Source organism: Rhyacophila brunnea, unplaced genomic scaffold, assembly GCF_057557595.1.
Source record: "Rhyacophila brunnea isolate RB1 unplaced genomic scaffold, BYU_Rbru_1.0 scaffold_19, whole genome shotgun sequence".
NCBI classification, from domain to species: domain Eukaryota; kingdom Metazoa; phylum Arthropoda; class Insecta; order Trichoptera; family Rhyacophilidae; genus Rhyacophila; species Rhyacophila brunnea.
The window spans coordinates 19,422,626-19,436,106 of NW_028232848.1; the positions used below are offsets into that span (position 1 = coordinate 19,422,626).

At 34.1% G+C, this 13,481-nt stretch overlaps 1 protein-coding gene across 1 annotated transcript; it reads left to right on the top strand.

Moving 5' to 3' along the window:
- The first annotated feature begins 1,436 nt into the window (after positions 1-1,436).
- Positions 1,437-12,527, top strand: LOC147072827 (zonadhesin-like). Its single transcript, XM_085945752.1, has 7 exons — positions 1,437-1,534; positions 4,273-4,452; positions 6,679-6,855; positions 7,799-7,975; positions 9,329-9,514; positions 10,971-11,165; positions 11,731-12,527. The coding sequence occupies exons 1-7, from the start codon at positions 1,459-1,461 to the stop codon at positions 11,922-11,924; spliced, it is 1,185 nt and encodes a 394-aa protein (XP_085801878.1). The 5' UTR covers positions 1,437-1,458; the 3' UTR covers positions 11,925-12,527.
- The last annotated feature ends 954 nt before the right edge of the window (positions 12,528-13,481 follow it).

Sequence of the window (13,481 nt, forward strand, 5' to 3'; positions counted from 1 at the left end):
GATTTCTGTTTATGAAAATATAATTTCACAAAGTATATTATTATAAGCATCTGATCGCACCCGTTTATACTATTCACTTACACTTACAAACTTGGTAAAAATATATTTTCACGAACATAAGTTTAGTATGGCACACGGTTCTAAACCGCATACGGTTTCGGTCTATGGATGGCCTCTAATTTTTTATTGAGAGCAGCAGAGAGTTCTTCAAATTTGAATAAGTTATTCGCGACTTTGTTTTGCTTTTAATCAATTTTATGGATGAAAATGCTTGTCCACATCTGTATGTCAATCCAAAACGACATTTATAACTTTTCAAATTTTCTTAGCTCTGGGAAATGTTCACAGTGTATGAACGCCAGAAATTAATTAATGCAAAGATGCAATGCGACACTTGTAATCATCCAATGCTCCATGGCTTGGCAACCACTGCTCTATATTATTATGTGAGCGAATTTTCAACTGTGTTCTGTTGAGAATTACTGTTCTATAAGTTATAACAAAAGTGATGCATCACTGTTAACAATGCAATTAAAAAATTAAATAAGCATCTAAAACCTGTGTCAATAAAACGATACTAGTAAATACTTCTAAAAAATTACTTCGCCTGAATAGAAATCACGACAGTTGTTTATTAAAATTTATCTATAATAGTGTCGGGCTTCATTGTAATTTCATCAATGTTTATACAATATGAGATACATACTTAGGTAGGTACATACTAAATTTCATTAAAACCCTTAAGACGGTACTTCAGTGAAACATTTTTAATAATTTTCAACTATAGGTGCGACGAAATTCGGACTGGTTGGCAATCGGAGAGCGAAAGTCGGGCTGTGAACACGTTAATTTGTTTTGTGATGGTGACGGGGGAATTAATTCTTAAATCGTGTACAGATGACTAAAAAACGTTACCCATTTACTTGAAAAAGAAAACATTTCAATGAATATATTATTATTATTAGTAATATAACAATAAACATAACATTAAATGTACGCATGTTGAATTTTTATGACAAATTATGTTTTGTTCTGCACGCGTCATTTGCACAATCTTCGCGTCGCGTAGTTACGATCGTTTTAGACCGTGCCCCAGCTGAAGTATAGCCTTAAGTAAATCATTCATTTAGATTTTTTTTACGTCAAATTATGGTCACAGTGAAATTGTAAATTAAACTATATTGTGTACAGTACAAATCAATATATTGTATTGATTCAGTAATTTCACTCCAAGGTACCAAATACGCGGGCAACAAAATACCAATTTTGCTCTGAAATTCTAAATAAAAACACATTGTACTCATTCGTTATCCGAAGATTGACTTAAGTACTATCGTCAATAGTATGAATAAATAAATTAATATTAATTACACCACGTAAGATTGAACAAGTGTGCATGAAAAAGTTATAAAAAGCAATACAAAAAATACTGCAACAAACTAAAGACAAAGGTAGAAGATGTGGCGACAATTAGAAATATTTTTTATTTTTATTATCGTATCAGTGGCAACCGCGACGAGAACACAAACACCTGGTAAATACGAGTACTATGTAAAATTTCATTAATTATTATTTAACGTCTTTTCCGTCTTCCCGTCGCTACAACCCTGTGTTGGTAATTGCCTCAATTTAGGGCTATCAAAACTCGCTTAGGTAGGTACCTCCCGTTTATTACAACCAATCTTCTCGAAAATATCCCTCCAACTTGTATAAGGTCAACCAGGTCTTCGTTTACCATTTAATTATCCGAATGTTAGTTTTTTTATTCACATACGTGATTCTTCCATTCCATTGACAACCCAATTTGATGAATTCTCCAGACTACTGCACAACGCGTACCTACAGCTCGTTATTGTTTCTTCGTCTCCACCTTGACTGTGTGTCATTGATGGGACTGAATATACCGCACAGTACTCTCCTCTCAAATGAGCCCAGCACTTTTTTCCATGTTTTTGGTTATGCACCAGGTTCGCGAGCCATACGTGACAAGTGGTCGTATCAGTATTATGCAGTGGCGAAGACTCCATACTAGGTGATTATTTAAAGCCTACCTTCTTAAGAAAAATATTTTTTAATTGCATATTGACATATTTATATACTTAATCACTTCATTATTTTATGTTATATAAAAATAATTTATTTTGCCAACGAGAGATGTCGTATATGTAGGAATGTATTACAGTATTACACAGTTTACAAAACAACTGCAAAGGTATTAAAAAATATACCACAGCGCGCCGTAAATAAATAATAAACGCCGCGACGTCTCGACGTAAATAAATCTCCGATTATGTATGAAATAATTCTGATTTTTTTTCGTATGGACTTTACGTCTCGTAACCGCAGCAAGTCTGCTGATTTGTACGAAATAAGGTAAGCTCCTATCGCAGGGCCTAAAACATTCGTGCATAATAATGTTGTCACGACTGCGCACTTTGTCCAAAATCATTAATAATTAAATAATTTAAAAAATAATTTCAACGGCATTCAATCGAATATTAATAAATAAGTAAGTATAGATTGTTTTTATAAATAAAAATAAAATTTATCTAATGATTTTTGATGGGTATACATGTTTTGAAAAATACATAATTTAAACACATCGCTCACTTTTATGTCGTCAATGAGTTTTTGAAGTTTCATTGAATTAGTATGTCGTTGTCATTTACTAGTGTGTACCTATTCATTAGTAGTAAAATATCGTACTATTCTCGTAAGTATACCTGATAAGTGTGCTCTTTTTATCAGATCTCCACAGCCTACCTCTTTCCAAAAGTCACCCTTCGCCACTGGTATTATGTACAAGTTGTATGTCAAGTGTCCGAAGAGATTTAAACTGGTAAAATCCATTTTAATCAAAATGCTTATTGTGTACCTATTAATAATATAATGACGGCCGTTATACTCGTATTATTCATTCGCTTGTTATTCTAAGGGTTACTTAATTAGCAGAATATCAAGGCAGCGCCACGATTGGCTGCCGCCTGCGTGCTTTCCCGAAAATGGCGCCCACTCAAAAAAATAAATATTAAGTAATGTGGAAATATCACAGAAATAAAAAGAATAAAAAAATATTAATTTATTGTCATCAAAATATTTATATTATAAGAAAAATTATGACATAATTTTATCGAAGCGACTTGAAACGATCGATATGCAGCGCTCTAAGGCCTTGTCCACATGGCGCGTGTCTCGCTGCGACTGCATGTGGACAGCTCAATGGTCACCTGTTCCTCGACCGCACGCGAGCAGACGTGCACGGCGATTACACGTGGACGGCTCAATGAGGTTACACGTACCTGGAGTGCGCGCGAGTTTTTATGCGCGAGTCAAATTGCGCTATCTGGACATTTTCCCTTTGAGGAGGACGAAACCGGTCCAAAATTTCATTAAAAAATGGAGAAAGTACTTACTATAAAATTGTGTTTTATTTAATTAAACAAATAATAAATAAAATAATAAATTGCATATTATACCTAAATTAGCTCCATATCTATAGAAGAAGATTTTTTGAACAACTTTGACCATACTTATGTCTTTTTTAGCGTCTGTGAAATAAACTCATAAGAGAAACTGTTTTTTTACAACGTTTTTATTAGCTCGTATTCTTGTTTGTCCAGTACAAATCTTGCAATCGATTTTTAACTAACTTCCCGACTAGCTAGACATTTGAAACTTTTAGAATATATCAGAACACGATGCCAATGCATCTTTAAACAGAATTAAATTCATTTTCAGTTAATTCTGTTTTGTATGGAAAGTTATTTCAGAAAAATCCGTAAGACTATTATTGGTTGCTAAGGGGGTGGTTCTAGCAACTAAATTATTAAGATATACGTGCGTTACTATGGAAATCAAAATGAAATGTCAAAATGACATTTCAGTATTCTATGTTTGTTTTTTATTTACTTCATATCAAGTACAAGTTCAATTCAACAGAAAAATTAAAAACGTTATATATAAAAAGTCCTTTTATCTTGTAATTTTTTTTTTAATATTGAGTCTTTATGACTAGGATATGTTATAATATTGATCCATCTTATTTAGACCTGAAAGAATGTTTATCGGTGTTTTTTTGTATACGAATAGTCATAGATCGGAGATTATATTTAGGTAATACTTGTGTAATTCCCTCTGACTCTTCGATTTACCGTCCTGCAGCGTACTTACCAAAAAAATGGACTTTTGCCGCCCGGATGTTTCGCATCCCTAACATCCCCGCTTGGCGCGCCCCTGAGAGTATGTTTTTTAAATTTATATTATTTTTTAAAGCTTTAACATGCACTGGAGAACATGTTGTTTACGACCCATGCCCAAGAGGTAGACAGATATACTGTGACGAATTAGTAAATGGAAAAGCCTGCAATAATAACGGACCATGTAAACCGACGTGTCGATGTGCTGATGGATACCTCATGAATAACGACAGATGTATAAAGATAGCAGATTGCTGTGAGTATGTTATTAATAATAATTAAATTATTATATTTTATGTAACGTGGGTAACCCTGTTAACAGTGTTAACCACCAAAATTGCACATAATAGTTATAAAGTAATCAAATTACGTAAACGTTTAACAAACTTTTGTTTGACATAGTATCTACCTATGTTACATATTAGCACCAAACCATCAATAATATTGTCAGCGGTCAATCGTTTAGTCAATATTATGAAGGTTTGTGCAATATATTATAATCAGCGCTCGAAATGGACCGGAACGCACCGGAGCGCAGCTCCTGTTCGTGAATTCCTAGAGATTATCGCTCCATCTCGTGGAAAAATGAAAAATTGTATTAGGATTCTTGAATTAATCATTTACATATTTAAATCTAATTTTTGTTTATACGAAACTGAAAACTTAACTTAATTTTCATATACCTTGCCGACAACATTATGCCCAAGTTTTGCATGCCACAAAACTGTCCCAGCAAACCGTCTAATCTTGGCAGGTATATAACAAAAAATCTACCGAGTACTCGTACCTACAAGTAATCTTACATAAATATTTTAATATTTTCGGAAAATTATCGAGCGCTCCGGTTCATAAAATTGCCCATTTCGAACGGTGATATTATTCCAATCTAAAGTTCGTTAAGAGCATACTTCAGTGAAACGGCAAATAATTTTCAACTATAGGTGCAACGAAATTTTGGGCTCGCTGGCAATCGGAGAGCGAAAGTTGAGCTGTGAACACGTCAATTTGTTTCAAGATAGCGACGGGGGTATTTATTCTTAAATCGTGTAAAGATGACTAAAAAACGTTACCCATTTACTTGAAAAAGAAAACGTCAATGAATATATTATTATTGTTACTAATAGAACAATAAACAGAACATTAATCGGACGCATGTTGAATTATTATGACAAATAATATTTCGTTCGGCACGCGTCATTAACACAATCCGCGCATCGCCTAGTCATGCTCTTTTTGCACCGTTTATTGATTCTCACGATTGTTGCACAATATCGCAGGTTCAGTGCAATATTATAATGTGAAAGCACATCATCGACCAAAGCCTTTACAACAACAATACGCCTTATTTTATTATAGTTAGTACTTTATATCAGATTTGCTTGTCTACTTGCTATTTCGTTAATTAGTGCGGTAACCAGATGTCCAGATGTCGTCCAGTTGTTTCATCGTCCAGCTGTCCTGATATCTAGTCGGTGGAGGCAAATCGTTATAGACCCTCTACGAATCCAGGTCTCGAAATGGACCGGAACGCACCGAAGCGCTGTTCCGGTTCATAAAATTCCCAAAATTATCGCTCCGTCTCGTGAAAATATTAATTCGGCCGTCTGCTGAGATAAATATCATATACTTAATTAAAAATATCTAACACACTTGTTTTTATCAAATAAATAATATACAATTAGTTAATTCAATTAGCATAATATACATTGTTATGTTAATGTTTTCGTAAAATTATCGAGCGTTTCGGTTCGTAAATTTTTCCATTTCGAGCGCTGGAATCATGGCCCCCACAAGGGGGGGCTGATATGGCTCTAGCCTAGGGGCCCGGCGTGATGAGTCGACCAATAAGTGAGATAAACACAGACCTCAGATTTGCTCTAATAGTAAAAAAAGGCGCTATTTTAGTTCGATAATTATTAATAATTAAAATATTTGATTGTACAATGCAATTTTAACTGTGTGCCGATACTCGACAACTCACATAATTCAAATGGATGTAGGTACATATTATTATCGTTAAAAATACAACTTAATTATACCACGGACACCATGGAAAATTCTACTGTAGCGCGTCACACTGCCTTTACTCTTAGCCATTAGTAGGGAGGCCCGCCAAACATCCTAGCCTGGGGGCCCGCTTCAGGATGTGGGGGCCATGGCTAGAATACACCCATTCAAATATTCAATGATGCATTACCCCGGCCAGAATTTACAGCTAAATAGATAAATACTCATTTTAGAGATGCACCATGCCATAACGTAGATTGCAGCTAGTAGGTACTATTTTGTAGGCATATTATAAAATATGAAAATTTATCAGATTTATGAAAACATCACTTCTACCCTTTTTCTTAAAATACTCTTTCAGTAATTCCATAGTCTTCCGGGATGTATGGCATGTAGCGCAGTCTTATATTGGAACCATATGATATTTGTCAGATCCATACTACATCTAGGTTTAAGAAAAATCTTCCATTTCTAGTCCGATGCAGAGGACCAAACGAGTACTTCAATTGTGCATCTGGTTGCGACAGACGCTGCAGTGACTTGTCCATATTGTGTAATGGAGGCTATGACGTCTGCATTGAGATGTGCTATTGCAGGGAAGGCTATGCCAGAGACGACCATGGCATTTGTGTCCTCATAAAGGATTGTAAATGTATGTGAAACCTTCTTCTATAGAGCCTAAACGTATGAAATAGTTGAGGCAAAAAAAAAGCGTATGGTTTACTGATTAAGTTAACTACAAGTGGCTTCGCAAGTGTACCTATTTGAGGAGAACTTCATACTTCTTATATGACAATCCTCTATAATTTCAGATTCACCCAATTATTAAATACTTACATACCTACTTGATTTTATGATATTGCCAAAATAATACTTAAATTCGTAGGATAATAAAATAAAAGCCATAAATTTCAACTACCAATGTATATATAATACCTAGTAAACATAATAAACATGTCAATATATTATATCTTTCCTAGAATCACACCCTTTAACCAAAAATAATTATTATTGAAGGACATTTAATCATATTAATGGCTTACACGTTTGTATACAAGTACCAGTAATGTTTGAGTAATAATGTTATAGGTCCATTATATTTTAATTACAGGTAATGCTTTAGTCCGGTTGCACATACAAAATCATCTCGACTGGGACATGGTCATAAATTAAAACCACTGACATTGTTGCACCTCTCTTCCGTGCATACAGGCGAGACTGATGCAACATTTTGCCTACGTGCTGCCCGTGTCGATTAAAATTTGTTACATACGACAAGCAGATGTTTTTCTCTATCGAAAATGTCGCAGTGACACTATGTGGGACAGTACCTACACTAATTATAAGTATTTTGTGAATAATAAAAAAATCGCATCGACAAATAATTCGATTTGTTACAGTCGAGACGAGTGTGTATGTGCGACCGTGCTTAGATTTAGGTAATATTTTTTATATTTTCTAGTTAATTTGTGAGAAATACACATCTTTTAAATTTTTAAAGAATATGGTATAATTCAACAATTGCCAGACTGGTTTGATCTGCGTCAAACAAGAACGCCGTTGAATATAGGTAATATGTACTGCTTTTATTATAGGTTCAAAATGTAAAGACCCGAATGCAGAGTACAGTACGTGTAAACATTGCGCAGTAAGTTGCGACGACCGAGAACCCGTTTGCACCGGTGAATGCGTTGCCGGATGCTCCTGCAAATATGGATACGTGAGGACAAGTAAAAAAGACGACACTTGCATAAAGGAATCACGATGTCCTAGTGAGTTCACAAATTATTCTAATTAAAATGGTGCAAAATATACACATATTTCGCTTTTCATCCAATCTGTGCCCGGAAAAGCCTTCCACGGCGACTATCTCTCGCACTTCCTGCACGTGGGGTTTATGTGGAGTGTCATGGGATCAAAACTCAACGTCCAGCCATTCTATCGGGAACACACTATTAATCCGAGAATTTTAAAACGTTTATAAATACAAATACAATATAAAATATGTAAAACATAATTATTATTCTTGCAAAATATCTCCAACTGTGTGGAAATCCAATCCAAGGTTGTCATAAAACAATCTATATTGATAATAAAATTGCAGTAGGTACCTGTATATTATATCTTTGATCGTTTTATTAAAACTCAAAACCTATTTTACAACGTTTTTCTTAGCTCGTATTCTTATTTGTCCTGTACAAATCTTGCAATCGATTTTTAACTAACTTCCAGCTGACTAGCTAGACATTTAAAACTTTTAGAATATATCAGAACACTATGCTAATGCATTTTTTTAAGTAGAATCTATGCCATCTTTAAGTAGAATTGAATTCATTTTCAATTAATTTTGTTTTGTATGAAAAGTTATTTCGGCACCATTATTGGTTGCTAGGGGGTCTGGGGTCCTAACAACTAATAATATATACGTGCGTTACTATGGAAATCAATAAGACATGTCAAATTGACATTTCAGTATTATTTCTATCAAGTACAAATTTTTTTGATCGTTTAAGCTAGTCAAGTCAAGTTTATATGATTCAACAGAAAATTTAGCAACGTTGCATATAAAAAGTTCTTTTTATCTTGTAATTATTACCAATATTGTTAAAACTTGTACTGTACCAATTGCCAATTTAGTAGATTTGTAGTAGACATTCGTCTCGATTCACGATTGTTCACAAGAAACTTCTGGAAAATAACACACTTGCAACAATATGAACCGTGTGTATATTTTTTTATTTGTATTGTATTGGCTTCCAATTACAAAATACCAAGTTTAACTATGGAAATTTAATAAACTGTTTTTATAATATTCAACAAATTCAAACATTAAATTATTAGCAAGTGCAAGTACATTATAAAGACAATACTTTTATTGAAAAGTCGACTTAAAAAAAACGTAATTTAGAAAGTGCTTCAGAGAGTATTTAAAAAAATAATCTCATAGCAATTAGATAAAATGGACATAGTTTAGTTGGTAGAGTACATGGGCGCGGGGTTTGACCCCGCTAAACGTTGTATTTTTTTCTAGTGGTTACAATGTTTTCTGATGTGTTTTCAAAGTATGTATAATAAATAGTAATATCTGCATCGTTTAGTCGGCACTAAAATTTATCAACTTTCAGAGGATCCACGGTGCCCGTGTAAAAACCAATATTACACATCATGTGCGGATCAATGTCCAGAGAGATGTCCTGATCGAAATGGTACTTCAACCTGTCCACCACCGACCACGTCCTGCCAACCCGGATGTCAATGTATCGCAGGATATGTGTTGACCGACAAAGGATGCATATTGCCGTCAAAATGCCGTTAGTCAACTATTTTATATTGAGAGACTTTTGCGATTGTTTGTTTTATTTTTTGATGTAGCAAAGTATACCTAATAGAACATTAATGGTCAACAGATCAACTTAGGTAACCTGATGGTTAATCGCTGCCATGTTTGTAGTAGGAGTAGGTTATGAATGTGAACGCTGCACAAAGAGATGGTTTTGGCAAGTTGAGTGACACATCGTCGCTATACGATTGGTTTCCCGAATATCCGTTTTTGTCAAAATCGACCTTTTAATGCAGAATGTTTTTTTGTATCTAATTCAATGACATATTAAATGGACAACTCACGAGAAATTGTGCATGAAAGTCATTCACAGATGTATTGGTAGATGTCACGTGACCATATGACGTATCCATTTCCATTATGCGATACAAGCTTCGAGAATTTATAGTAATATAACCTTTATTGTAATGGCGTATTAGTGTCATGACTCATTGCGTTAGAAACAGATTCTCGGTCACTTACGACTTCTCGGAGATTAGACGCAAGTGAGCCCAGCGCATCACAGGCGACTGTCCAATGGTTTCTGTCATTCAATTGCATTGAATAAACATTCATCAATATCTAAAAATGGCATTTTATAAATAATAAATAATACTAACACATGAAAAGTGATATCCCATCTTTCTTGGAGTGTTTAGTAGATTTTTTTTACAATTTTTAACTAGGCACATTGGCATTTTGTAACACAATAATAACGGTGGAGTTGAAACCTGACAGTCAGAAATTTTGTATGGGCAGACCCAGCGGTGTCGCCAGACCGCTTGCAAGCAGAATGTTCATTTGAGCGTAGGATACCGATATTAAAATATGAATTTCGCCATCTGGCAGACCCAACACAAAGTGAGTGTCATTTTATTTTCTAGATGCTTCGTCCATACTAATGTCATTGATCTAATTGGACTAGAACCATCCCTTTCTTTAAATTACTTTGTAATGGTAATGAATACATCATTCATATGCAGTAAAAATAACAATTTAAATATCTCCATGTATTTAAATATAGGATTATGAAATTTGTTTTTCGTCTCCTGAACATTTGGTCTATTCGGGAAACCAATCTGTACAGCGACAACATAATATGATGTGATGTCACTATCATGGCATAACTAGTAAAAACAACACCAACGATATGTATTCTTTTAATTCGCTCATAATATATACTAATATCGGTTATTTAAATACCTATAAAAGTTATTCGCTATTGTTTCTACATGCATTTAAGTCTTCATCAGCTGTCAATGTCCAGTTTTCCCAACTCCAAAGCGCCAAATGCCGTGGCAAGTTGGTGATATAGGTTATTTAAATCACAATTTTTTTGTCCCAGTACATTTGTCTTTTGTTATGAACGAACCGCCATTTTTATCGCCCTCTCCATCCTGTTACATCCTGTAAGCTTTTACTAATAAATACTTTGCATGGTTCCATAGCTCCCTTCATATGTGATGCTCATCCTAATGAGGTATATTCGAAATGCGGAGAGAAATGCACGCCGAGCTGTTCAAGCGTCCTGAACCAGGATCCTCCAAGCTGTAAATTCGTGGACAGGTGCTATCCCGAATGCCTCTGCAAAAAGGGTTACGTCAGGGATGGATCTGGCACATGTGTACCGCAAAAGAAATGCTGTGAGTTTGACTATAACTAAACCATAAATAACTGCGACAATAATAGATCGAGTAAACTGTATTATTTATTTATCAGGCGATTCCAGAACCTTTTTAATATTGGGTAAATTGGTCACTACGGAAAAATTTATATTTTCTGAAAAATAAAAAGGAAATGTTGGCATGCCGTTGATGTCTTAAATTGAAGAGACCCACGTACTGTTGTACCTACTGGGTTATAAGCCTTTTTTGGACATCGCACAGGGGCAGCCGAGTAACTTAGGACGGGCTTGCTCATCACAAATGAATATTGTGCACAGCAAAATAACTTTCATCTAATTCAGCTAACCATAATAATACGTTTTCGACTGGGTAGCCTTTTCCTTAAATATGGTTGGTGCCTTTTAAAAATGAGATTCAACTTGACCGGGAGAGTGTCTTGTTTTCCAGAATAATTTTTCGCATGCCATAGGTTCACCACCGCTGCATTATATTATAACAGGGGTAGATTCCTAATTATAGAATGAAGCCTACATGATTTGGTATCCGACATATCTTAAATTTGTATTATTTTGGTTATTTTCAGGTTCATGTAAATGTCCCAATGAAGAATATTTGGAGTGTGGACCATTTTGTGAGGCCACTTGCCAAAATCAAAACCCCACCTGCAGTTGTACATCTTGCAAAAGTGGCTGCTTCTGCAAACTAGGCTACATCAGAAATGATGGCAAATGTGTTTCATTGGCCGATTGTGCAGTCCCTGCGACTGCACAGACATGATGACCTCCCCAAGTGAATTATTTATAAAAAATAATCGATCCGTCAATATTTTTTTCTCTAAATCTTGTCAAATAACTTTACAAAAATATAAATTTATTTAATTAAGTAAGTATTAATAATTTGAGGTTACTTTCCTGAAAATAGATAACTTGGAAAGCCTCAGAAACATACCTATTAGAGAAGTCCTAGAAAAAATACTGTGACATGATTATAACACACGTCTTTCGCTTGCCGGGAGAGTGTTTCAACCGATTAAGGTATTGACTCGAATCAATATCTCAATTACTTCAAGATTGCTTCTATGATTTTTCTAATATATAGGTACCTAATACCTAACTGATTTACTTCTCCCAGATATTTTTTTTTCAATGAACAGAAAAATGACGAATTAAAAAATAATGTTTGAATTTTTTATTTTGCTTTCATTATCAACTAATTAAATTAAAAATAATAAAAAAAAATTATCTTATGTTGTTCTATAATAGCAACGTGTTATTATATTATATGATTCGACAATGGTTGTGCAGTGAAGATAATAATATGTTTTAATAACCAACATTTTGTTATTGACAAGTTATTGAAAAAATAAAGTGGTTAAGACAATTCAGTTCGTTTTATTCAAGATTTCGTCAGTGAATATAAAATTATATATCTACCTACATTGCATGTTAAAATTTCGTTTGGTATACAATATTATGACTATAATTAATAGTCCTACACTGTTAACACAAACATGAAAAGTCCTCCAAAACGTTGGATAGATGAAACTATTAAATTTATAAGAAATATGTGGCAATCAAAAACATACGACCAAGAAAAGTGGAAAGAGGGATGTCATTTTACATCGGTGGATTGATCCCGCTTTTAAAAACTTTTTGTCTTTTGAAGTAGGTACAAGTTCAACATATTCACGCCAGAATTATGTCGTCGCATCGAGATGTAATTATTAAAATGTGCCATTTTATGGTTCAAAATGTCATTTACATATTGTTAATACTAAAAAAAAATACTAGATAATAATAATAATATATTATATCATTAGTTTGAAATACCAACTTTTTGGGTGCGTCTAAGCTAAACGTTGAATCACCCAACTTCAAATTATCAACCTTTTTTGAGTGCGTTCGTTTGTGCACGCACATTAAAGGAGTTACAGTCCTACAAACTTATCTAAAGAACGGATATTAGATAAGTTTGTAGGTCTGTATTCGAATTTTAATTTGGGTGACCAAGTTAAATGCTGGATACTTGAACCACTAAACTGTTATAAACACTTGTGCATCGGCAGTGAACGTTAGTGCACAATGAAATTTGATAACCATTAAGTAGAACCATCCAATAATCTTTTATAACTTTTTATAAGGTCATACGTTTGTCCATTTTTGGCCAACGTTTGTGCACGTACTTTGTTTTCGAGTTCACATCATGGGAGATATTTTTTTTTAAATTTAGTGACGGGATACTTGAAGCATTAAAATTGATTTTTTTTGTTAGTGCACACGGTTATGTATATTTTTTATAAAAAAAATATTAAAACTATGAATTATTCGTGAAAAA